Genomic DNA, 23,052 nt, shown 5'->3' on the forward strand with positions numbered 1-23,052 from the left:
GAGCTCCTTTGATTGATGCCTGTATTTTATATCTGGCAGAAGAAAATATATTAAAATATATAAATAAGGGGCCGTATATTAAACTTAAAATATATTATAAGGGGCCGTTGAAAAATAGCCATCACAAAACCATTCATTAGGGCCACCAAGAAGCTCCAGTCTTAGAATTATTTTACAAACTTTCCATAGTTTCGTATCAAACAGTCCAGAGCTAAGACGAATAATATATTCACCATTCTGTGCTTTTTTAATAGCTGTGACACTTCAAAACCAAAAACTGCTTTTTGTTACCGCATTCTGGGTCGTTTTTTCTGCCTTATTCTGCTAACGGTTTTCAAATTGGCTGAGTTGTTTGGGGTCACAACTGGTGTTTGTTTTGTTTTGTTATTTGTTTTGTTTTGTATTTGTTTTGTTATTTCTTCTTGTGCTGAAAGTTTTCCATGATGAGCTGTATCAATTACATCAACTGCTCCAGTTTTAAGCGCTGTTCTGAATATCCACTTCTCCGTGTTGGCTGGGTCGGGGCGAAGACCATGATGATTTAAAATAGTGACCTCAATTTACATATAGCGCAGACGTCAATTGAATCGCCATAAATCGCATCGCCACGAAGTTGAAGTGTCTGTCAAAATGTCAGGTTTGAAAATTGCATTTGCATCGTATCATGAACTAGCTTTTTTTTCATGAGGGTTTCAATTAATAAACACGAACTCGATAGCTGTAGTAATGAAACTAGAATCACGTTTGCCCTACGCGTCAATCAAGCAAAAATTACTTAGTTTCGTATGAATGAACTGAGTCCTCTTTTAATTTTATTTGTAAAATGCTACCTACTCGAAGAAAACTGATTTGTAGCTGCAATTTTGCCTGGTCTTATCGAATGAACTCCTCTTAAAAAAACATCGTGGAAACATTTTGGTTTTTGTCGCAATTAACCATACAATTTTTGGACAATTTTATCTTAAAACCAAAAATTTCGGGAAATTTTTTTTTCGGGACAATATTGCCCGGAATATACACTGTTAAGAAACAATTTTCCAGTCACAGAGGTATAAAGTGAGGAAAAAAGACCAAATAAGCTTTTTTCCTGTATTTAATAGTTTTTTCATCGACCTTAAAGTGCAGCGTGACAAATTGTAATCACGGAAGGATGTACAGACGTATCTATAAGCATAAAAATTCCAACTCAAAGAGTTTGAAATATTATATGTCTTCCAAGGTTTCACCTAAAAATCATGATTGATTGTTCAGAATGACAGTTTGGAGAAATATGCGGATGTAATTGAAATAATCGGTATAATATTAATTTTTATAGAAACCATTCTAGTTGGCTCTTTGAGATTATAAGCTATTGAAAATATGAAAATATAATTGGTTTTACTGGCCAAAAACGCTTTATGAAAATCATCCGTTGTAATGGACTATTTAGCGCTCCACGCAATTTTTGTGCCAGAAACATTCTGTAGTTGCTGCTAAGTTTAGTATAACTGTCTCTGGCGGTTCTTTTTTCTAATGTAATTCAACATTTAACTGTTGAACATGTACTGTTAGAATCTTTGGACATGTCTATGATGAAAATTAGGGTTTCTTAACCACTTACACAGTTCGCCATTTTGATTTAGTGGCACATTTCGCACCACATTTTTACGGAACATTGTGCAAAATATATTGGAGGCAAAAAATGGTGTCAATAAATTTCAGAGGGGCGAATTGGCGAGGGTTGAAATGTGTGTACACTATCTGGGGCCATAGAGACCCCTTCTTTTTTACTTAGGAAATCCTCAGGCTCTTTTTCCTTGTCATCCCCCCCCCCCCCCGCCTCACACGCCTCACACGAGCTTCAATACATTACTGTAATGAGTTGTTTTACGAGGTTGAATATGAAGACCAAATATGTTTGTCGTGGTCTTTTTAGTCTGTATAAAAATTTTCATAACAATCGGACGATGTGGTCAGCAAAACTTTATGTAAGCATTTGCAGGTGGAGGGAAAAGGAAAAAGAGCCGGGGCTATTATCTTGGTCCTCTTCAGACTTAATTTTTTTTGTGAGGTCATCCTGGTTTTTTTTGTTTATCTGCCTTCATTCGCTGACTATCTTTTGTAGCAGAACGTCGTAACGAAGCTCTCCTATTTTCAGCATTCATCCTTTCAGTTGTTGTTAGGTACCTGATTAAGTAGTTTTGATTCAATTGATGGTCGCTAGTGGGTTGGTTTCTTACGTTCCACGAGGAACATGTCCATTTGTCTGCTGCAGCAGTTGCTGGTTGAATATCATTCTTTGCTGCGTTGTTATTCATCTATAATATGCGTATTTTTTTCGTTTTCATTAAATTTACTACAGTTGGAGTTTTGAAGAAAATAAATGCGCTAATTGATAAATACAGGTACTAAAAAGATGTATTGGGTTTTGGCTTTATAAAAAGCTTTGAAATAGTTTTTCTTTTTTCCTAAATATTCATTTTTTCTCAAAAACCAATCTGCATATTTTCATCAAAGTTGTACCCCAGAAAAAAAGACCAGCTGTTCTTCAAAAACAACGCTACCAAAAAACGCTATCATCATTTCCAAAAATAACTATAGCTAATCATCAACCGTATTTGTTGAAAAACAAAAGTTTTATGGACTTGAAAAAGTTCCAAATCTTGAATTATTTTGTATATTTTTCTTGCAAACTACTCTGCTACATCTGAGAAAAAAAGTTTCAAATAGAAAAACAAATTGTGATGGTTTTTTTTTGCATAAGCACAAACTAGCTAATTATGATAGAGAACTTTCTGTGGACTTGAGAAAATGTTGACCATTTTTTTAAAGAACTGCTTATCTTTGCCAAAATTTACACCGCCAATTTTTCTTAGATCAAAACAAAATGTTGTGTTTTTCTATCTGCATAAGCCGCATCTCCCCAAATATAGAAGAAAATCTCTACTGATTTTTTTGAAATCAAGTTTTGAAACTTTTACGGATTTTGGTAACAGTCTCCTTTTTGCAAAACAAAACTCTGACCAAATTTGAAGTTCAGGTTTCAACAAACGGAGAATATTATCGATATTTTGAGTGTTATGGTATTTTTTATAAGAGCGAGTTACTCCCAATTTTGATAAAAAATAGGCTAAGGGCCTGGGAAATTTCAACTTTTTCAAATTTTGACCTTTTTAGAAACTTTTTCAATTTTCTCCAGCAACGAACTTAATCAATTTTGGTATAAAGAGTACAAATGAAAAAACAGGTTGAACGAAGGCTCTTTGGGTGATGGTATAATTGCTCAGATTCGTAGGAAACCCAACATCAATTTGTTGTTTTGACAGTTTTTTCTGGATTGAATTTCCAGGCTGGGCCTTTTTGAGCAAGCAGAACAAGTGCATGACGATTACATCTCTCGATGCACGATATCAGCTCTGTGGCCGAGCCAACGAATTTCCTGCCATTGTCCGACCAGATGACGGAAGGCGTTCCCCGCCAATCAATGAATCGTTCTATTCATTGCTCCTGTGTGTGAACATGTGTCCATTGACGGAACAACTCTAGATGAACGGAACGTGTCATCATACACGTGAATAAGAAGCCTCAGCGTTTCTCTGATTTTCGTCGAATCGTTACGTGGAACGGGCCGAAGTAATCTACTCCGCAGTTCGCGAATGGCGGTTGTCGGTAAACCAATCGCTCGAGCGGAAGGTCAGCCATCATTGGCGTAATTGCTTTAGCTTTTTCTTTTCAGAATAACACACAATGGATGGTGTTCTATTGAACGGAGTGCAGTACGGAGCCCCAAACGTACTCTAATTGTATAACAGCATGCAGGACATCAACACTTTGGTTATGGTTTTTTTGAAGAAAGATTGTTAAAAGCATCATCACGAGTAGATGTCGGCTATCTAAAATGATGGCATGCTTAACGTTAAATACAACATCAGCCAGACGGCGAAGACGGCCAGTGGGACGGAATGGACCATCGGAATCGATGAACGGCGAAAAAGAATCTATTCGGCATACTTCTTAAGACACTGTTTTTTGTGAAGTCCATTGACTTCGACGAGGAACGACTCTGACTGAGCCAGAACCATTAACTTTTGATTAGCTAATTCTAATTCGGATGCTTCGGTAATCAATTGAGTGTTGCACTTTTGACGGTGATGAAGTGATAACCTCAGCATGAATGCGGCGACTTTTTGGAGTTTCGGAAAAAAACTAAAATTTTCCAGACAAAAACTGGATCGGTGGTTTTCGATGTGCAAATGAACTTTGCAGCTTCTTCAATACCTTCGTTTAAATCATATGAAGGTATTTTGAGTCGAATGCTGGATAAAAAAAATCTGAGTCAGGTTTAAAAGGCCAGTCTTTTGTTTTCAAAAAAATTGGACCTTTCACCCAACCGCTTTTTTTCAGAGCCTCAGCAGTTATTCCTTGAGTGCCGGTGTCTGCTGGATTGTCGCCACTGGGCACATCAAGCCGCTCGTCAATTGTGGTGGATTCGAGAATTTCGGAAACCCGATTGGCCACAAAGACAGGTAACTTGCTGTTAGAGTTCAACCACTGCAATATAGTAGTGCTATCTGTCCACATGTATGATCTTTCGATTTTTATTTTTAAAGAATTCTTGATTTCAAGTCTTAGATGGCTCGCCAGTAACGCTGCTTGCGTTCAAGCTTAGGGATAGAAAGAGTTTCCATCGGTGCTACTCTAGTTTTTCCGAAAACAAAAGCAATTTTGGCTTCATTTGTCACGACGGAGCGACCGCGCAGGAAAGCAACCGAGCAAAATACGTCCTGAAAGCTGGCACCAAAAACATGCAGCTCTATTTGGTCAACCGGGTTGTCAAAGAAACAGCGAGAAATTGTTAGTCGGCCAAGTATGCCACTCTATGAACTTCTCTTCAAGTTCACCTGTAAACGGTTCATCCCACTGCTGGCCCGAGATATGCCATATGTCCTTCAGTAAAAGTCAGGCACGAACGGTGTACGGTGCGACTAAACCGTTTGGGTCAAAAACCCAGGGGACGTAACTTAAGACGGTACGCGGCGTAATCGGTTTTGTTATATCTTTGTTCACGCCACGACTAACTTTTAAGGTATCGTTTTTATTATCCCACTTTAGACCTAATACGTGCGTTCTGGGATCGCTTAGGTTTATTTCTTTAACAGATTCATTCTTGTTGCTCTCTGGATTGAACTTTTCTGCTAAATCTGGGACATTGCTGACAAACTTGGTTAACTTAAAACTTCCTAGACTCAACAAACATCCAAAATCTTTGCTCAGGTTTAGCGCTTCTTTCGAATCAGCCATAGAACCTAAGAAATCATCCATACAAAAATTATCTAGGACAGCAGAAGAAGCAGCTGGAAACTTGGCGTAATTATCTCTCGCGGTTTGCTGGAGCGAAAAAATCGCACAAGTGGGGGAGTCACGAGCACCGAAGATTTGTCGAGTGTAATGAAAAACGTTTACCTCAATTGTGCGGTCCTCCCGCCACAAAAAAACGCAACTACGGCTGGTCAGCTGGAATATGACCCCTACATGAAAGAACATTTCTTCAATGTCTGCTGATACTGTAAACTTATGTTGTCTGAACCGGAGGAGCACTCTCAACAAGTTCTGCAACAGATCGGGCCCTACCAAAAGTGACTAGTTCAAGGATAAGCCATGAAGTTTCGAAGCACCGTTTAAACCTCGCCTCATCTTTCCAGATTTGTTCTGGTTAACCACTGGATGGCGGGGGTAAATACCACTCGCGGTCGTTCCGCGTGTTCAATTCATTGTATTCAATAGGAACAATAAATCCCATTTCCAAATGGGTAGTTTTACCGTAAGACTTTTTTCAGGTCAGGATCTTTTCGAGCCGTTTTTCTAAAGACCTAAGCTGGGCAAACGCGGAGTAGTAATCGTTTGACAACTTGACATCTTTATCGACCAAAAGCATACCAATGGAGTATTGAGGTCCGTCATGCGAAAAAAATGACTCAAACGCTTTTAGAGCTTGCTTGTCTGATGCTGAATGCGGATTGGCTGATTTTTAAGTACCGTAGGACTCAAGCTCATCGCAACTTTTGACTTGCCCTAAAAATGAATTGTCTCCAACACTACACTTGAAACAGTGAGATGGCAAACCTAAAGATGATGGTAGAGGACCACTGATGAACCAACCGATAGGTATGCGTACCGCAAACGGTGAGCTTCGGCTTTTCTAGCCGTGAGTTTCTAATGGTCGGATGGCGTGAAAGTAGTCTTGGATCATTTCAAAACAAATAGGATCATTTCCATGTCAGAGTATTGGTACGTCACGGAAGGCACTGGAGCCAAATGAGGATAAACTTTTTTTTAACTCACTGACATTCATGGTACCAGACCTTAGTTTAAATCTGTCTTCACAAAAAAGTCGTGCGGGGAATTCGTATGAATTGGATTCACCAAAACCCAAAATTACTATTTATACTTGTTCCGTCGTTAAAATTTGTGAATTTATTCCACTGACTCTGAGGTTCAACTTTTCACCGGACAATTTAGTTTTTCAGCAAGTTGAGCGGAAATCCATGAGTGACTGCATGAGTGACACGAATCACAAAGAACAAGAGTAATAGAGCTGGATGTGTTGCTGGACAATTTCAATTCAACGATTTGAAGCAGACCATTAACACAGAGAATGGTGGTGGCGCATGTACCTTTAACTGTTTCCACCTCCAGACTAGCGGAATGCGAAGAGGTTTTTCCTTCAGCTAGTGACTTTGTTGAGTCTTTTGCGGGGTATATTATTCGGCTCAGTGAAGGAGCGCGTTGTGAGTGCTGTTGAAATCAGGCTTGTTGCTTTTTCTAGAATTTGGGCATTTTCGAAAAGTATGGTCTGATTGCAGACAGAAAAAATACAACTACTGCTCGGCAGCATGCTTTGCTCTTTGAGTAGGAGTTTTCTCTTTGTAGATGCTAAAGGACCGAATGACATATTTGCCATTGCATACAACACAAGGCGGATACTGTTGATTGGGCTTTTTGTCAGACAATTTTGAAGTACACGGCAAATTTTTAGTTACTGTTTTAGAAGGGCCAGCGTTGGTCTGGTTTTCCTGATTTCGATTCTTGGTAGTGTAAGCTTGCATTTGTTCATGCGCCACTGCCTTTTCTGCCAGCCAGTCATTGAACTGTAGCAAAGGTGGTTGGTAAAGACTACTTTTCACTGTGTGATGAGCCCATGATTGTTTAAAGTTGGGTTGCAGTTTACCTAATGCTTGGTTCAACAAAGCAACACCTTCCAAATCCTGGTTATAGGAGAGTGACTTAAACACACCAACAAGATTTGAGATGGTTGAAGCAAAACTTATAATGCTGTCGGAATAAAGCATCTTCAACGGTGGAGAACAATTTAGTTTGTCAAGATGAGCATTAACTACCGTTTGTAGCTGGCCAAATTCCCGAATAAAAGTGTTCAAGGCATCTTTATACATAACATCGAAATGCGTTATTTCAGCGATGGAATTTTTGGCTTTCCCAGTCACATGAGTTTTCAAGTATGCCAACTTGAGGTCATCACTCAAACGGGCGGGGTCGACAGTGCTTACAAACTGGCCGAACCATTCATGCCAATGTAAAGGTTTATCGTTGTATTGAGACAATTTCCATTCTGGTAGCGGATCTTTACGGTTCATGGTAATAATCTCAGCGAAGTCTTCGATACTCAGAGATTTTTATTCGTTCATTGGCGGGTAGGGCGGCTTGTTTTGATCAACATGGTTGTTGTCATCAATATTACAATAATTGAACCCGTCATCTCGGTGATCCGGAAAATGATACTCAGACTCCGGCTGGTAGAAGACGGTTCCACCAGTGATTAATGAAAAATTCGAATTCTGATAGTTAAAGAGCTCAGTGATTTAACACTTTCAAAGTGGCTGAGGGTCTGTTTGGCGTCAAGATACTGTCGGGTTTTAGTAAGAATTTCATCGTTTTTGTGTGTTATTAGCTAACCAATGTTCCAAGGCTGCTTGTCAGATTCTTGTGAGGTCAAAAAGAGGATTTCTTCATTTTTGGAGACGGGTCTTTCCGACCATTCTTTACAACTTTGAAGCCATTTTTTGATTTTCACAGTGCGGTCTTTCCTTTCAATGGCCTGAAATATGCACTCATGGTTTATATCTAACTCTTTTTCATGCTTGGTTTAGCTAGCGTGAGACGGTTGATCTTATCGGCAAGATTGGACGCCATTGGTGGCAGAGACGAGGGAACGTTCGTGGTAAGCAAAGACGGGTCGGCAGCCATCGTTCAACAAGTGGCTACACTGAGCGTCAGACAACCCCTGGAAGCGAAACCCGAGGTTAGAAATTACCACAGTGTAATCAACTCGGAAAAAGTTCTGGCTGAACCAAAGAACTGCTATGAGCAATTTTATCTGGCCTACTATCCTAACGTTAACAGATAAAAGATGCTGGCAACTCAATCAATTAAATTTCAAATAAATTAAAGTAATTCAATTGACAAAGAAAACGAAAATTTAAACTCGTTTAAAACTTATGCAAAGACTTCGAATTAAAACGGCCAACTTGTTTTATGGGGACCTTCTGGGCGGCCAGTTTAATTTGCTTCATTTTCAAAGCGTTTCGTTGATTTTTACCATATTTGTTTTTTCGTTTTACTTTTCAACAATGGTTTTCAAATTTTGGCTGTCGTAAAAAAAATGGTTAAAGTTTTCAATTCGAGACGAGAAACTTGATGCAAAGCTTTACATTGCTTTTGAATGGTTTTAACTTTTGCATTTTTATTGAGAATTAATATGGTTTAGAACTGAAAGAGTTAAAGGGGGAGACTCCTATAAAACGGGGAGAATTTTGTCTGTGCCCTCTCGGTGACAATAAATGGTCGCAGTTAATCGATTTCTATAATTTTTTAATAGTCGATTCAATTGCAATACGGACAAACATTGAAAGTTGTTGCTTATATGCTTACTTATAGAATTGTTGATTAGGTCATGCCAAAAAACAAAATCATTCCGCTAAGCTAACTGTGGGTTATAATGTGAAGTATGTTGCACTGTTTTTTTTTGATTTTTGCAAAATATTATAAGGAAAGTTCTTTTATGGACAAACAACTTCTTTGCAATCTATCTCTCAGCTGTCGGGAATGAGCTTGTATTGCAAAAAAAGAGAGCTTGCTCCTAAGGTGAAAACCATAATAGTTCTAGAGAACGCTACTTTAAGTTATTTTAAGGTAAGTCTTAGACTCTAAGAAAAAAATAATTTATGACAAGGTCTTTGGATGAACTGTACGATTATTTCTATGTGTGCACGATACTGCACTCCCAAAGAGTACGGTCTAAGGTGGTTCGTTTACGGACTGAAACGCAAGCGGACGCGAACGGAAGCGGACTAGTTGAGTGTATTGATATGAAAAACAGACAACCGTAGGAGCAAAACCCAAGGTAAGAAATCAATCCAAACCAACACACACAACTCTGGCGAAGAACGAGCAGTGACGTTGGGAGAACGTTTTTGGGGTCGACATGCGACGTATTGCTATCGGACCGATTCAAAAAATCGATACTAGTAAGGTCGAGATAAGTGAATTGTTATAAGTTTTAGACAACCCCTAGGAGCAAAATCTGAGGTAAGAAATCGGCTCAAACAACTCATTCAACAAAAGGAAATTCGGGGCGGAGAAATTTTGGTGTTTTTCTACGTTCTTGGCAAAAAAAATTTGAAGTTTGGGTCAAAACTTTTCTGAGGTATTCTAAAGTTTTTCTACATCACTTAAAATTTGGTTATGAAAACCCTTAAGCCGTTTTTTCTAGGATTTCAAAATTTTTGTTCAAGTTATGTTAACAAGTATTCAAGAATTAGGGTAGGTTTTGGTTCGGTTTGTACTCAAAATTCATTGTACAATGGGATTAAAATTTAATATTCTTACAAGTTTTTGCTGTTTTTCTAATTTTTTGTCGTAGTTTGTCTTCAGAATGCGGTAACTGATGCTTTCTTCGTTTTGATTAAGGTTCAGCTACCACTGGGGTAAGACCTCGGGCGACATGAAAGAATCCGATTTTCAAACTCCCAAAATTAGGGGTCTCAAATTCAAGTAAATTGACCTCAAAATCAATTGCTTCAATTTCAATGAGTCTCAAATTCAAGTAATATGGCCCACATTTGAATGACTGTTCTAATTCGACAGATAACCAAAAATGTCGACAAAATTTTTGTTATATAAAATAAACAATTTGCTAAAACTTTTGCGAAACAATCTGCGTCCGCACCGACTTGTTTTCAACTTTGCAGGATAAAGATGAATATCGGGTTTTTTTATTTTAATTTTCACGAGTCACGGCACCAAAATATTCCTATGACAGTTAGGACGGGCGGGAAAAACTCAAAATAACATTTGAATTCAGAGTTTACAGAATAATTGGTAACATTTTCACCCCATATTCCGAACAACTCTTTTTCATTCATAGGCTTTCACGCTTATTTAGCAATTGCGGAATATGGGCTTTTGAACAACTATCTTCCAACTGAACATTTTTGTGAACAATTCAATATATCATAACTTATTGCGATAAGCTGAGGCTGAACAGAAAAAAATTTCATCAACTACGGCCAATAAAAATTTTAAGCAAAAACCGAAACAAGAGTTAATTTAGTTCAAGTTTTAGTTCCTAAGGTTAAAAGGTTTTCTCAGTTTTAAGTAACATTTTTGCTAAAAACTGACCCAAAAAGTTCTAAATGAAATGACTACATTATAAAAACAGACGCCTTGTTAGCCGCGTTAACATTGACTTTTTTCTCTTATGATTATGGTGTAACGATTTCCTTATGTAAGAAACTACAAAAAAATGTTTTATTTCTTTGAAAAAATCAATGGTAGCAAAAACTACCCAAGGAAACCATGACTTAACTGTTTAGAGAGCATTATATTATAATTTTTTGCTTTTTTTGTTATGAAGTTCCAACAACCAACAAAAAAAAACAAATCATGATTATTTAACGGTTATTTGAAAGGGAAACACTCTCAGAATGTCTGTTGGTTGACCAAAGTACAGATTTGATAAAATGTTTCAGTGGTTTTGTGAGTTAAGTTGTTTACAAGAAAAAGTCTATGTAACGAATTGATAACGCTTGCTAAACGCGAGCACAATCGTTGCATACGTAGTAAATCAGTGCACTTAAACGAACCTAGCAAAAGTATTCAAAAAAAAATTAAAAAGTTTATTTTTCCTATTTTATGTCTGATTTAAAAAAAATTCGAAAAGAAAACTAAAATCCTGCAAAAAAAAGCTTGTAACTCATTTAGCTCCATCAATTAGGCTTTAGAAACAGTAGCTATTTAGAAGAACGTTGAACCGGCCGCAAAAAAGGTCCCGGTTGCATTCAAACCACAAGCCTTTGCTTATCTCAACGCCAAACGCGCTGAGTTGTTGATTGATTTTTAATTTAACATGAAGCAAGATGAAAATCTGCGAAATCTAGTGAACTAAGTTCCTTAGAGGAAAAAATCAAATTCCCGGTTGAAACTAACAAATGCCCGGTCAAATTAACTCATTTTTTGAGCTTCTCAGTAGTGGCAGTGACCAATTTTTTTTGCTACGTGATTTTAGATATCTGGGGATTGACAGTGTAGGCAGGAAACTTGAAGGGGATACCATTTTTCTTTCCTCATTTTGGCTCTTTTCCAGTCCCCCCCCCCCTTCAAACTCAATACTGAAAATTCTATTTAACGTTGTCATAATGCAATGAAATTTGGCGTGGTGAACAAATCGACAATTTTGAACAGATTTGTTCTTCATACTTTACAGCGTAACATCACGCATTTAGCCGTAATAACACGTAAAACAAACATAAAACTCGGTATTTTGAAAGGGGGGAAACTGGAAAAGAGCACTCATTTCTGATTTCAGAAAGTTATCCTTGACTTTTTTACTAGGTTGAAAAGTTGGTCTGCAAAATTGCATGTGGCGTGGAGCATTTTTGCAACATAAGGTTTTGTAGTGTTTTGGACACTTTAACCTGAAAAACTTGGACAGAAACTCCGCCCCTTTAAAAATTTTGAAATCCACCCTTTTTTGAAAAAAAATCCATGATCCGCCTCTGCTTGAATAGCAATCGAATACTTTTGTTTCTTATTTAGTTTTTGTTACTCTCGCAGAGTATTAGGCGGAGCGTGCAATATCATTTTTATACAGTTTTACACGTGAGAAATTCGACTCGAATAGCATATTACATGCTCAATTTTTTCAACAACAACAGTTACATTCGCAAATAAATTTGCATTCAATTTGTTCTTATTTGGTGAATTAGTTTTAAAAATCTGTGTTCAATTACGTTTTTGCAAAATGGTTTTGAGAACATACGAGCTTCTGATTATACATCAGGTGAACACTAAGTTCGCTAGCCAGATGGACGTCAATGTCAAAAGACTGGAGAGGACTCTGGAGCAACAGGGTTTCCATATTTGGAAAGACAAGGACCCCAAGCGCTTCCAAGAAGGAGTCGACAGGAGCAAAATTGTCATAGCATGTGTTTCGCGTCAGTCCGAATTGAGTCGTGTTTTCAACGAACAACTGCATTGCATAATTCGGGCGGGAAAACCAGTAGTCGTTGTTACGGTCGAGCCAGATTACGTCATACCTGCTCTGGGAGAGAGCGAGCAACTTAGTTTGGAGGACTTGACTGAAAAATTGAACAAAGAACACGAAGAGTTGGAAAATGCAAAGAAAATTGTCGAAGTGGAAAAAACTTCCGAAGAAGAAATTGTTACCGAAGAAGATGAAACGCAAGATGGCGGCCTCTACAGTAATGTTGAAAATGGAGAAGTTTCAAATGACGTGTCTGAAAATCTTCAATCCGAATCAAAAGTTCAACAAAAATCGTCTGAGCAAACTGAAGGCCAAGATGAAAAGAATGAAGACGAAAAAGTTACAGCTGATAAAAATGAAGAAGACAACAACAATAAGAAGACAGAAGAAACAGTTGAGCTCGAAAACATTTTTGCTTATCTGAATCATTTCAAAAACTTCGTTATTTGTGGCAAGGTTGGAGCACGGACGAATGTGAACAAAATGATGGAGCATGCTAAAAGTCTGATCCGTGAACAGTGCAAATTGCGAAACGAGGCTGCTGGTGTGAGCAGGGATTGCTTCTGCTGGATCTGCAAAGAGATCGACGATGAAGCCACGGCAGAGAAGAGGAAAAGGCGCGACTGTTTTCCAGTTTCATATACACAGTAAAAGTTTTCCTAATAATAAAAAAAACAGCTTTAAAATGGTTTTTGCGCAAAATGATAAATTCATGACATAGAAAAGTTATTTTAACTTCAAAATAGTCAAAAAAATAATATTTTTGTACTGTTCGCCTTCATAATTTTTTTCAAAAACACACTAGTTTTATAAGATTTTTATGTCGTTTTACGTAAATAAAAAAACTATTTCAAATAACTTAGAGCAAAAAAAAATAAACTGGAAAAGAGGTATAGGCGTGAAACGGAGGCAAACCAGAAAGATGGGGGAGACGAAAACATAGGGGAAGGAAGGGGTGGGGACGAGATAGATGGGCAGATGGACATTGAGGAGGAGGGAGAGGGAGAGAGAGAGATGGAGAGTTTCTTCGTGGCTGTAGGTGTGAACAGAGGAAGGGAGAGTGTTTTGTTGGCAGATGGGAGCAACAAAGACATCAGGGAGTTTCATCCCGAACAGGTAGAGTTAAAATAACAATCTTAATAGTAATTTTTTTTCATAAGTATTAGAAAAAAAATAGGCGTTACAATAAGGATGATCAAGATAATAATAAAAACAATAACAATACCCAGTTTGACCTCCATACACCAAAAATGCTTATCATACAATTCCATACATCAAGTGTGTGGAAAAATGCTTGTTATACAATTTTCATGCACTTTCGAAAAATGGTTGAAAAGATATTAACTAATTTCTGTGGCTGTTTGATTCTAATAAAACAGTCTGGCGGCGATAAAAAACCGAGGTTTTCGTTTTTTGAAAAAAATGCTCATCATGCAATTCCTATATATGCAAATTGTATGACTGGCATTTTTTTGATGGCGACACAAAAATTTTTCCAAGTAATTTTGAAAATTTGCACCAAAATTTTGTTTTTTTTTTCAACCGCAAATCGAATTTTATACGCAAACAAACATTTTCCCAAAAAAAGTTTTTGCAAGCAAAATTTCATTTTTTGGGTGCATAACGTAGTCTTGGATACCATAATGTTGGCTTTTTTCTTTTCAATTAAAATTTTTTCTAAAACGCTGAAAATTCCGATTTCTTTTGTATGGCGTGTTTATGTATGCCTTGATCAATGTCTGATAATTTGAAAAAAAATTTAAAATAATCATCGTTGAAAACATTTGCCAAAAATTAAAAGTTTGTGACTTTTGTTATATCATTTGTGAAAGACAATTCAGGTCGTTTTCTATGTATTGTAAATGCAATACCGTCCAACCTTTGGTGCTTTGAATAAACCAAGGTTTTTAACACTTGTGTTTGGTTACAAACTGCGTCCAGACAATTCGGCCAAAGACAATTCAGCCGATTTAAAATTCAGACAATTCAGCCAAAGTATGCAGACAATTCAGCCAGAGACAATTCAGCCAATAATAGTGACCGCCGCAGTGACCGCCCAATGCGCTGCGAGCTTGCCAACAGAGGGTAAGACTCTATACGAAGTTTAGAGCCGGTTACCGCCGCGAAGCAGCGTCGCGCGCATAGAGGCTCACCGGCGATCTTAAACCGATAAATATCTCCAATTCCGATTTCTTGCTGTCGAATCTAGCGTTTCGTAAAACTGGCTGAATTGTCTCAGGCTGAATTGTCTGAATTTCAAATGGGCTGAATTGTCTTTGGTCGAATTGTCTGTGCGCCGTTACAAACACAACCCAAAGTGTTTCAAAAAATGAATTTAGAAAACAAAAATATACTTTTGGTTTATGGAAAAACACCTATCATACAATTTTCATATATGGAAAAATGCTTGTCATAGAGATTTCATACAATTGTCTGTGCGTATGGAATTGTATGAAATTATATGACAAGAAACTTCTCATTTATGGAAATTGTATGATAAGAAGTTTTAGTCACCCCGGGTAATCCTAAACAAAGGAAAATCGGTTCCTCTGCAAACAGAATAAAATATTTCATTCGAAATAATTCGAAAAATTAACAAGAATAAAAAAAATTTTGTATGTCGATGTTTTTTTGTTACAAATTTTTTGTACTTTTAGTTGAAGAGTAAATGAATTAGGTTGAAAACGCAAGAAGGAGAAGTAAAAATGGATAAACTACGGTAAAAGTTGCAGTATAAATCAGCTTTGGTATATCAATTACATATAGATCATTGTTTGAGTTTAAACCAGTCCAGTTGTCAATATTAGGACGCCACGCCCGGATTTTTTCTGTGAAATTTCTTGGATTTCGCAGATTTTGTATCTAAATTCTGCAAAATTGGAACCAGATTGCTTGTCCGATAGTTAAGTTAACCCATTGAGACAATTCAGCCAATAATAGTGACCGCCGCAGTGACCGCTCAATGCGCTGCGAGCTTGCCAACAGAGGGTAAGACTCTATACGAAATTTAGAGCGGGTTATCGCCGCGAAGCGGCGTCGCACACATAGCGCGCTTACCGGCGACCTTAAACCGAGAAATATCTCCAATTCCAATTTCTTTCTGTCGAATCTAGCGTTTCGTAAAACTGGCTGAACCGTCTCATACTGAATTGTCTGAATTTCAAATGGGCTGAAATGTCTTTGGTCGAATTGTCTTTGCGCCGTTACAAACACAACCCAAAGTGTTTCAAAAAATGAATTTAGAAAACAAAAATATACTTTTGGTTTATGGAAAAACACCTATCATACAATTTTCATATATGGAAAAATGCTTGTCATAGAGATTTCATACAATTGTCTGTGCGTATGGAATTGTATGAAATTGTATGACAAGAAATTTGTCATTTATGGAAATTATATGATAAGAAGTTTTAATATCATAATTTCCTAATAAAAGGAAAGACGGTTCCTCTGCAAACAGCATAAAATATTTCAATCGAAATAGTTCGAAAAATTAACAAGAATAAAATAAATTTTTGTATGTCGAAGTTTTTTTGTTACAAATTTTTTGTATTTTTAGTTGAAGAGTAAATGAATTAGGTTGAAAATGCAAGAAGGCGAAGTAAAAATGGATAAGCTACGGTAAAAGTTGCAGTATAAATCAGCTTTGGTATATCAATTACATATAGATCATTGTTTGAGTTTAAACCAGTGCAGTTGTCAACATTAGGACGCCACGCCCGGATTTTTTCTTGGAAATTTCTTGGATTTTGCAGAGTTTGTTTCTAAATTCTGCAAAATTGGAACCGGATTGCATGTCCGATAGTTATGTTAACCCACTAAGACATAAACTGTCTATTGAATTCAGAAGTATGTTGTCACTTTTTTGTGCTCTGATATAAAAAACGAGTTTGGCGCCGTAATGAATCAACCTGTTCAACTAGCTGCTAGTCGTTATGGACACGTATCAACCTGAAAATGAGCCCTCTGGAGTTACAAATTAATTTTGGTGTTACCTTTGGATTAAGTTTTTTCCATTCTTTCCAGATTTTTTTTTGAATTTAATTGAACCTTCGAAAGTGTGTTTTCCTTGAAATCTTGTTTCTTCTAGAATACTTCCTTGCTCGGTTTTTTTGCTCGAAATCGCTCGAATCTAGAACGACAGGGCTTTAATATGATAAGTCACTCCATCTATTCTGATGATCTTTTGTGATACTTGAAGTTGCGTGTGACAAAAGTAAAGAAAAGATTAAACACACCCGAAAACAAGCTTTCCTCCCCGCTGTCACTGGTCGGATTGAAAACACAATTATTTTAAAAAATCAAACTATTTTCAAGCAGTTACCTGAGAATATATTGAAATTGCATTTAATCAAATTTATTAAAATTTCTGCGTAGGAGAACAAGCATTTGGTCTTAAAATACGTTTTCAGTTATGGAATAGATAAACGATACTTGAAGGGTCGAGGGAAAACGGACTTGATAAAAGACACATTTTGACTTTGAGCTTGTCTTTGAAAGTAGGTCAATGTTTGGTAAAAAAAAATGATAACTTTAACCTACTAAAAATAAATATATCTTGATTATTTTTTTATGTTTTTATTTTTTATTACTTTTTTTTGTTTGTTCCGACCACTCTCGAAGAGTGCGAAAGTACTATGGCGTTGAGGTAGTTTTTTTAGTTAGTAGTTTGAGGTAGTTTTTTTTTTTTAGTTTTTTGAGGTAGTTTTTTTTAGGTAGTTGAGGTAGTTGTAAGTGGATTTTTTTTACGTCAGATGCTACTTGAATAATGTCACAAAAGATTCATTTTGGCCATAAAAGCTATTAAAAGCTAGTTATGGTCTCTAATCTGGTAACGTTTTTCATTTGGAGGATATGCTTGATTTTCAATTGTTTTTTCAAATAATTCATACGTCAGAAAAGTGTTGACTAAAAGTTTTTCTATTGCGTTTATTAGGGTTTGGTGATGAAGTCTTCCGTTGGGGAGCTGCGAGGCATACAAGACCTGGTTATTCTGGAGTCCAACTTTATTCTTGTGTCTCAAACAGCCAGACTGATCAGTGGACAATATATCAACTGGATCTCAATTCTGAACGAGGACATGACAGAAATCAAAGTGTGGGACACCCTCGAAGAAATCACTAACCCCACCTGTATGGCTGTCCTCCGTAACGGCGACATCGCAATTGTCGACGAGACGGATTCGATTCGACAAAACATATACTCACGAGTCTATATCGTGAGTGAAAACTCGCCACGTGTCAGGAAATCTTTCCAATTAAACATGCATCACGTGACTTCTCTCGACGCATCACCGTTCGATGACGTCATAGTCGCCACCAGCTGGCGAACTCAGCAGGTGCGCATGTTTGATCTCAAAGGTCGACAGCTCTGGTTCCTTATATGGAAAGACGACTTGCTGCTCCGAGCGCCGAGTGGCATTGCCTTCCTGTCGGCCGACGAAATTTTGCTATGTGACCGGGACAAGCACAGTATCTATTTGCTGGAAACGAAAAGTGGAAAGACGAGTTCGACACTTGAAGAAGAGTTTCAGTTCTGCACAAAACACCCTCGGCTCATAGCTGCCGTGAACGATCCTCATTCAAGCCAGAGTTTTATAGTCGTCACAGATAACACACCAGATCCCAAGTTCATCAAATTGCAAAACCAATTGAGTTAATTTACATTAAATATCGATCATTTTTAATTCTTTTTCAAACAGCGGAATTAGAAAGTTTCAATTTCTGTTCAGCATAGCTGGTCCTTTAATTTTTTGTTTCCTTCAAATGAACGACGACAATAGTACAACATTCTAACGGATAGATTATGTTCACGTTTTAAAAAAGATTCCTGAGAAGTTAATTTCAGAATAAAGGCAACTGCCCAAACAATTCGATTCATGTGTAGTAAATACACCTCTTTTTCTACCAGTTCTTTTTAACAGATTTTTGTTTTGTCATTTTATCTAAATTATCTTCCAACGCCGAAAAATATCAGATCTTTACTTGAAAAGCCGGACTTCTCTTTCAAAAATTTTTCTTTCATACGATTCAAGTGCTAAAATATAACATTTTTTAAATCAATATGTGAAAAGTCATTTAGTGTTGATTTTAATTATCCTGACAAAACGAACAAAACTGGAATCTTTAGGCGCGTTTCTTCTTTAAAATTGTGGTGCCATTAGACAAAAAAGAAGAGAACTACAGTAACTTGAATTGAGATTAATATTTATTTACTTTCGAAAGTGTCATCAATTGTGGTAAAAGCAAACACTGCTTCATAGACCTTACAAGACAGTCGGAACACTCAGGGCTTCGCCTTGATACGAGCAGTCTTGTTTAATAGTCCATAATTGAAGGGAAGGAGAGAAATCAAATTGAAATATTCGATTTTCTGTCTTTCAAAGAAAAAGACAATTTTTTTTTGCAGATGGACAGGTTTAAAAGTTTTACCAGCAATGTTTGACTGACATTCATATATCTCAAAAGTTTATTGCTAACAAGTCAGGGTAAAACCCCAAATATTCCGACTGCACACTAACTCACATCGAATAGTTTTTGGCAGAACATTTTTGTAGGGCGGCATAATTTGCCACTCATATATAATTTGCATTATGCTATCAATATAATAAAAAACTTTCACTGAGAGTATGAATTAGTTCAGAGCATGGTTAGTCTGCAGTTTCCCAAACCTCAAAAAGTCCAAAAATAATTGAAAATAAAAATCCATTTAAATTTAAACTCAGAAAGTCGATATCTTCAATGGACTAAGACAAGTATTAAAAAACTATAATTGCGATCGCCAAAACTTCAATGATTGAAAATAACATCTCAAGCTTAGATATTACGCATTTCCTCAAAATCGAAACAAAACATCACTTCCGATTTGTTTTTTGTTATTTTAACCAAAATGATTTATCTACACATACTGTTTTTTTTCTAATTCTAAGTAGCTGCTCAGCAAAGTGATTTGGCTCATAATTGATTTCAAACTGAACTGAAAGGCAACATTGTCTATTGAAAGCTAATTATACCCAATATTTCTCTTCGCATTTAACGAGGTGCGCTGATGAAAAATTAATCCATTTTTTAAAGAATATTTTTATTTTTCAAATTGGAAGATCAGTTGAGAAAAATTAAATTTGAAATAAGCAGTTTTTTTAACATCCCCATTGACAAAAAAGGTATTAAAAATGTATGGGATCAAAGTTTTTTTGAGACAATTTGGAAATCCTTTTCAATTTTTAAAAAAAATCATAAACTTTCTCAAAAACTACTCTAGTGTTTAAAAAAAGTATATTCAATGGAAAGTCTGCTCAGTACCCTGTGTGCCTGCGTAGTTCCTCGGGCTCTTTTTACCTTACCCATTTTCTACAGCCTTCAAAAAAGTGTGTGGTGGGCGGATTTTCAACCTATTTTTTTGGATTTTGGACAATTTCTCAAAAAGTATCCTCCTATGGGATTTTGGGTTCAATGGATAAAACAGGTTGTGAGAAAACACCTGCATAAGCAGCTACGCCTAAATTTTAAGCACAAAAAGTTATGAACCTGAGAAAAGTCAAAACTCTACTTCTTTAAACCGATTTTTTTTAACGTTTTGACTTTTCCTCGAACAAGACACCTACAAGTCTGAGATTTTGGGCTCAATGGATAGAACGGATTCTGAAAAGCCCACAACATAATAGATTTTATAAAGCGGTAGAATTTAGCACTCATGTTTAAATCACGTTACGCTTTCAATTTCAAAAAAAATCTTCACAGAGTGTATAAATTAAATCAGAGCTTTCCCAGTTTCCATTTTCTCAAACCCCAAAAAATCAAAAAAGTTGAAGAAGAAAATTCGTTAACTTTAAACTCAGAGAGTCGAAATCTTCAATGGACTAGAACATTTGTTAAAAAATATAATTGCGATAGCAAAATTTTATTGATTGAAAACAACCTCGGGCAACCTCTCAAAATTAAATATTACGCATATTCTCGAAATCGAATTAAAATATCTTTTCCTATTTGTTTTTTGTTATTCTAGCCAAAACAAATTATCGATTTTTTCATTTTAGTATGTAACATTCGCCCAGACATTACACAGTGACGGAGTGTAGAAAAAGTACCTAATGACGACTGGCTGAAGTCAGTTACCTTAATTTTACTAGTTTTTGACCGTCTTGACCTAGCCAGTTGTTTTACTGGTCCGTTAGGAGCTAAGTATTTCGTTACCATTTTTAGGCCATCAGCCAAACGACTTTTGATCAGCTTTCCTTTAGATGCAGATATATCCATATAGCTGGGTCTCAGATCCCCAGACAAGGTGATTACTATTAAAAACACGGCTAGAAAACCACAATTATGTATGTTTTCAGTGACAGTTATGTACTAAATCGACAAGAGATGGATTGTAACTGCTTATGCTCTGAAATACTAAATCGATATTGGAGTTTAATATGTTTGATATGTTAATTAAATATGTTCAGGGCATTACAGCAGCTCAAATATATCGTTAATGTCTCTAATAGTCTCTGGGCACCGGGCATCTGATTCTTCACTCTCCCGGAGATAAGGTCATTATCTCTCGAATTTTGTGGCAGGAGAGTGTTCAGATCTGTCCCGAATGCCCCACTGAACCTTCCATCTATACGATTTTTTTTTTCAATAAGCGCCTTATCGTGTCTTGTTCTCACGATTGGAGGCTTCGTTTCCAGCAAATTTCCGTTTTGCAAATTGGCTGTGTTCCGGTTTTTGTGATTGTCCGTCTACTTTTGCTCAAAAAGGCCGTTTTTCTTATCTCATAGAAATGTTCTAAACCAAATCGAAATTTTGAAAATTCAAAAAACTAGAAGATTCTGAGCCTCCTTTTCACTGTAACTTCTATGATAACGCCTTTAACGTTGTTTCGTGCGTGCGTCGGAAAGTCAGACTGTACCAACCCGGGTAATGGAACAGTAAAACTACGTAGATCTTGGAGCAGAAAGATTTGGCTCATAAGTAATTTCAAATTGAACTGATAGGCAAAAAACTCTAGAAGAGATAACTCTATACATAACATCTCTTTGAACTTAACAAAGAGCGCAGTTGGAAAATTAATTATTTTTTGTAGAATGATTTCTTTCTTCAAATTTGTACTAGTTAAGATTAAATAGGAAGTTTTTTTGAATTCTTGATTGATAAAAACAAGTATTACGAAAATGTATGAAATAAACTTTTTTTTGAGACGCTTTGCAAATTTTTTTTCACTTTTTGAAGAAAATTTAATTTTTCTCATTTATCATTTTTTAAGAAAAAGTGGCACCAATAAAAAATCTGCTCACTGCCTTGTGTTCCTGCGTAATTCCTAAGTTTTTTAAACTTACCTACTCTTCTACAGCCTTCGGGCACCTCTATTTCTTATTTCTATTCTTACTTCTGTTTTTGGATTTTGGACAATTTCTCAAAAAATATCCTAATATGGGATTTTGGTTTCAATGGATAAAACAGGTTCTGAGATGTTTCTTTGCTTAAGCGGTTACGCCGAAGATTTTACGCACAAAAAGTTATGACCCTCTAAAAGGTCACAATTTCTTTTTTTGACCGTTTTTGTTTTGATTTTTTTAAATTTTTTCGCAGAGGGTATAAATTAAATCAGAGCATTCCCAGATTGCATTTTCTCAAACCACAAAAAATCAAAAAAGTTGAAGGTGAAAATTCATTAAGTTTAAATTTAGAGAGTCGAAATCTTCAGTGGACCTAAACATTTGTTAAGAAAATAATTGCGATCGCAAAACTTTAGTGATTGAAAACAATATCTCAAAAAATTAAATATTTTGCTTTTTCTCAAGATCGATTTGTTTTTTGTTTTTCTAGCCAAAAACTTTCATCGAAGATTTTTTGTTTTTGTATTACTATTTAGGACCTGAGCGAAATGATTTGGCTCATAAAATTATTCAAACTGAGCTGAAAGGCAAAAAACTCCAAAGAGAGATAACTATACATAATATCTCTTTGCACTTAACAAGGTGCTCTGTTGGAAAATTAATCATTTTTTGCAGAATAATTCCATTCTTCAAATATAAAATTCAGTTAAAATTAAGTGGGATTCTATAAAAAAGAAATTTTAATAAGGAAATTTTTTTAAAATTCCTGATTGATAAAAACAAGTATTACGAAAATGTATGAAATCATTTTTTTTGAGACGCTTTGCGAATTTTTTTTCACTTTTTGAATAAAATTAGTTTTTCTCATTATCGTTTTTTTTTGGATAAGGTGGCACCAATGAAAAATTTGCTCACTACCTTGTGTGCTTGCGTGAATTTCCAGGCTTGTTTTACCTTACCCCATTTTCTACAGCCTTCGAAAAAGTTTGTGGAGGGGAGACTCTTACCTCTATTTTTGGATTTTGGAACTTTTCTCAAAGACCATTCTCCTATAAAGTTTTGGGTTGAACAGATAGTACAGGTTGCCCGAAGTTCCCCTGCCTAAACGGTTACGCCCAAAATTTTATACACAATCTGTTATGACCCTCAGAAAGTCCAAACTTTCAATTTTTTCGACCTTTTTTTGAAATTT

The 23,052-nt window shown here is 36.3% G+C and overlaps 1 protein-coding gene across 1 annotated transcript; it reads left to right on the plus strand.

Moving 5' to 3' along the window:
- Positions 1 to 12,169: 12,169 nt before the first annotated feature.
- Positions 12,170 to 18,242, plus strand: LOC134843960 (uncharacterized). The gene is made up of 3 exons (XM_063860341.1): positions 12,170 to 13,155; positions 13,435 to 13,654; positions 17,475 to 18,242. The coding sequence occupies exons 1-3, from the start codon at positions 12,296 to 12,298 to the stop codon at positions 18,195 to 18,197; spliced, it is 1,803 nt and encodes a 600-aa protein (XP_063716411.1). The 5' UTR covers positions 12,170 to 12,295; the 3' UTR covers positions 18,198 to 18,242.
- Positions 18,243 to 23,052: the final 4,810 nt, after the last annotated feature.

Source organism: Symsagittifera roscoffensis, chromosome 4 (assembly GCF_963678635.1).
Source record: "Symsagittifera roscoffensis chromosome 4, txSymRosc1.1, whole genome shotgun sequence".
NCBI lineage: Eukaryota > Metazoa > Xenacoelomorpha > Acoela > Convolutidae > Symsagittifera > Symsagittifera roscoffensis.

Excerpts from the sequence above, each read along its gene's own strand:
- LOC134843960 (XM_063860341.1), top strand. The coding sequence starts at position 12,296 with ATGGTTTTGAGAACATACGAGCTTCTGATTATACATCAGGTGAACACT. Across the intron at positions 13,156-13,434 it reads ACGGCAGAGAAGAGGAAAAG|GCGTGAAACGGAGGCAAACC; the intron begins GCGCGACTGTTT and ends AAAGAGGTATAG. Across the intron at positions 13,655-17,474 it reads GGGAGTTTCATCCCGAACAG|GGTTTGGTGATGAAGTCTTC; the intron begins GTAGAGTTAAAA and ends TGCGTTTATTAG.